At 67.9% G+C, this 2,093-nt stretch overlaps 1 protein-coding gene across 1 annotated transcript; it reads left to right on the top strand.

The window, feature by feature from the left end:
• Nucleotides 1-19: 19 nt before the first annotated feature.
• On the top strand, nt 20-1,581 carry LOC115278947 (lymphocyte antigen 6H-like). The gene is made up of 4 exons (XM_029923442.1): nt 20-215; nt 348-404; nt 561-686; nt 969-1,581. Exons 2-4 carry the CDS (start codon nt 353-355, stop codon nt 1,223-1,225), a joined length of 435 nt encoding a protein of 144 aa, XP_029779302.1. The 5' UTR covers nt 20-215; nt 348-352; the 3' UTR covers nt 1,226-1,581.
• Nucleotides 1,582-2,093: the final 512 nt, after the last annotated feature.

Genomic DNA, 2,093 nt, shown 5'->3' with positions numbered 1-2,093 from the left:
CCCCAAAGCTGCTGCTGCTCAGAGGTGACACCCCCTCTTGGTGTGGGACTCAGGGTCCAGCCTGGAGTCTGACAGCTGCAACTCCAGGAAGGGGTTGAGACAGGAGAGCCCGGCCCCAGCTTCCTCTGGGCGGGGCACCCACACCACAAGTTCTTAGGCCACCGGGGCAGTGGCCCCAGATGCCAGCTTGCCCGAAGGGAGCCTGACGCTAGGAGGTGAGCCAAGCGGGAGGGAGCCCCATCCTATCCCGGCCGCGGGAGCCCAGGCGGGGGCGGCCAGGGAGGGCCGGCCGGGAGGTAGGAGCCTGAGCCCAGGGCCCCGGGGCCCCCCACACGTGCTATTTCCAGGAGCCATGGGAGGCATCCAGCTTGCTCTGCTGCTCTTCCTGCTGGGCTGGGAGCGAGGTGAGCGTGGGGGCGCCGGGCAGGGCCTGTGCTGGGGTGGGTGGCCATGCCCCCGGGAGAGGCTGTGGGGTTTTGTGCCTGTGAGGGGCTGTCCTCCAGGACCTCCCCCCAGGGGGTCTAAGCCCAGCCTTCCTGCTCCCTCCTGCCTCTGCCCAGGCCTCAGCCTGCAGTGCTACAACTGTACTAAGAACATGGATAGAGCCAAAGGGTGCCAGCCCGCCCAGTGTGCCACATCTGACAGCATCTGCGTCAGGGTTAAGTTGACCATGGCCTTTAGCAATGGTGAGTCCCAGCCCTGGAGGATGGGGTTGGGTCAGGAGCTCTGCCCTGACGCTTCTCAGCCACTCTGCTGAGGTAGGGATATCGGGGGGCCTCCTCTAGCCTCCCTCAGTGTCCCCATCTGCACAGAGAGGGCCTGCCCCCCCCAGCTTTCTGGGGGAGCGGGAGGGAGCCGGGTGGGCAGGATGGGGCTCAGGGAGGACCTGAGGCCCTGTGCTCCCAGGGAACGGTGAAGGGACGGCCTCAGGGGCCTCCCATGCCAGGCTCCTCCCCTCTCGCCCGAAGGAACCAGAAACCACGAGCAGTACAAGGGCTGCGTACCCTCCTGTGCGGAGATCAAACAAGAAATGAGCCTGATCTCCGGGCATATCATTCCGGAGACCGAGAACGAGCCCGTCGCCATGATGTATATAGTGAAGGAGGTGACTTGCTGTGAAGAGGACCTGTGTAACGGGGGACCCCGGCCCAGGCGCAGCCCCTGGGCCCTGGCGGCGGGGCTCCTGCTCAGCCTCGGGCCCGCCTGCCTCTGGGCCCTGCTGTGAGCGCCCGGCTGGCCACGCAAACCAGGGAACCACGCGGGGTGCTTCATGCCGCGGGTCCTGGAGCAAGCGCGCGGGTACACCTGCGCATGCGTACATATGCACCCGCACGCACACTCACACACGCGCGCGCGCGTGCACATTTGCACCAGTTCGCACGCGCACAGATGCACGCACACATTCACACGTGCACAGGCTCTCCTGCACCCCCCACCCCCACCAGCCTGCCCCGTTTTGCAAACACCATCAGTTGACCACTGACCCAGGACGCAGGGGCCGCTAGTCCCGACAGCGCCGCCCGGGGTCCCTCCAACGGGGTGCCAACGACGGAGGGAGAATAAACGCTTTCTACACCCCGGTGTTCTTCGCTTGCCATTGGACCCGGCAGGGCAGGGCGGGGGCTGGTGTGGCCTGCCCGGGAGGGGGCTCAACTTCCGCGTGGTTCTCCCTGAGCCGGGCGAGCCCCTGTGGCCCGAGGGACTATGACCGGGGTCAGCTCTGCGCGGCCGGGACCCTCCCCGGGGGCATCCGCCCAGGGCGTCCGGTGGCCTATTCATGGGAGCGGGGTGAGCACCCTCCGCAGAGGCAGGGGCAGGTTGGGGAGGGGGGCCTGGGCCGGGTCCTCCCTCCTCACCCCAGCAGCCACACACCCTGATGAGGGCGTGTATGCGGGCAGGGCTGCTCTGCGGGCAGAGGAGTTAGAAGAACCAGGGCTGGTGGGCCCGTCTCCAGCCCGCTGATGTCGCCACGCTGTCCCCGGGTGACCTGGGGCCCACTTCCCTGGCCTGCCCCGGGGACCTCTCTCTGGCGACCGGGGCCCTGGGCGCACGCTGGGTCCCCTGCCCCTGCGGCAGCCACGGCCAGAGCCGCT

This window comes from Suricata suricatta, chromosome 15 (assembly GCF_006229205.1).
Source record: "Suricata suricatta isolate VVHF042 chromosome 15, meerkat_22Aug2017_6uvM2_HiC, whole genome shotgun sequence".
NCBI classification, from domain to species: domain Eukaryota; kingdom Metazoa; phylum Chordata; class Mammalia; order Carnivora; family Herpestidae; genus Suricata; species Suricata suricatta.
The sequence above is the reverse complement of the archived record's forward strand: the minus strand, read 5'-3'. Positions and strand labels throughout refer to the sequence as shown.

Bases quoted from the DNA above. Each gene is read 5' to 3' on its own strand.
- LOC115278947 (XM_029923442.1), top strand. From the start codon at position 353: ATGGGAGGCATCCAGCTTGCTCTGCTGCTCTTCCTGCTGGGCTGGGAG. The intron at 405-560 runs GTGAGCGTGGGG...GCCTCTGCCCAG, and splicing joins CCTGCTGGGCTGGGAGCGAG to GCCTCAGCCTGCAGTGCTAC. The intron at 687-968 runs GTGAGTCCCAGC...TCTCGCCCGAAG, and splicing joins GACCATGGCCTTTAGCAATG to GAACCAGAAACCACGAGCAG.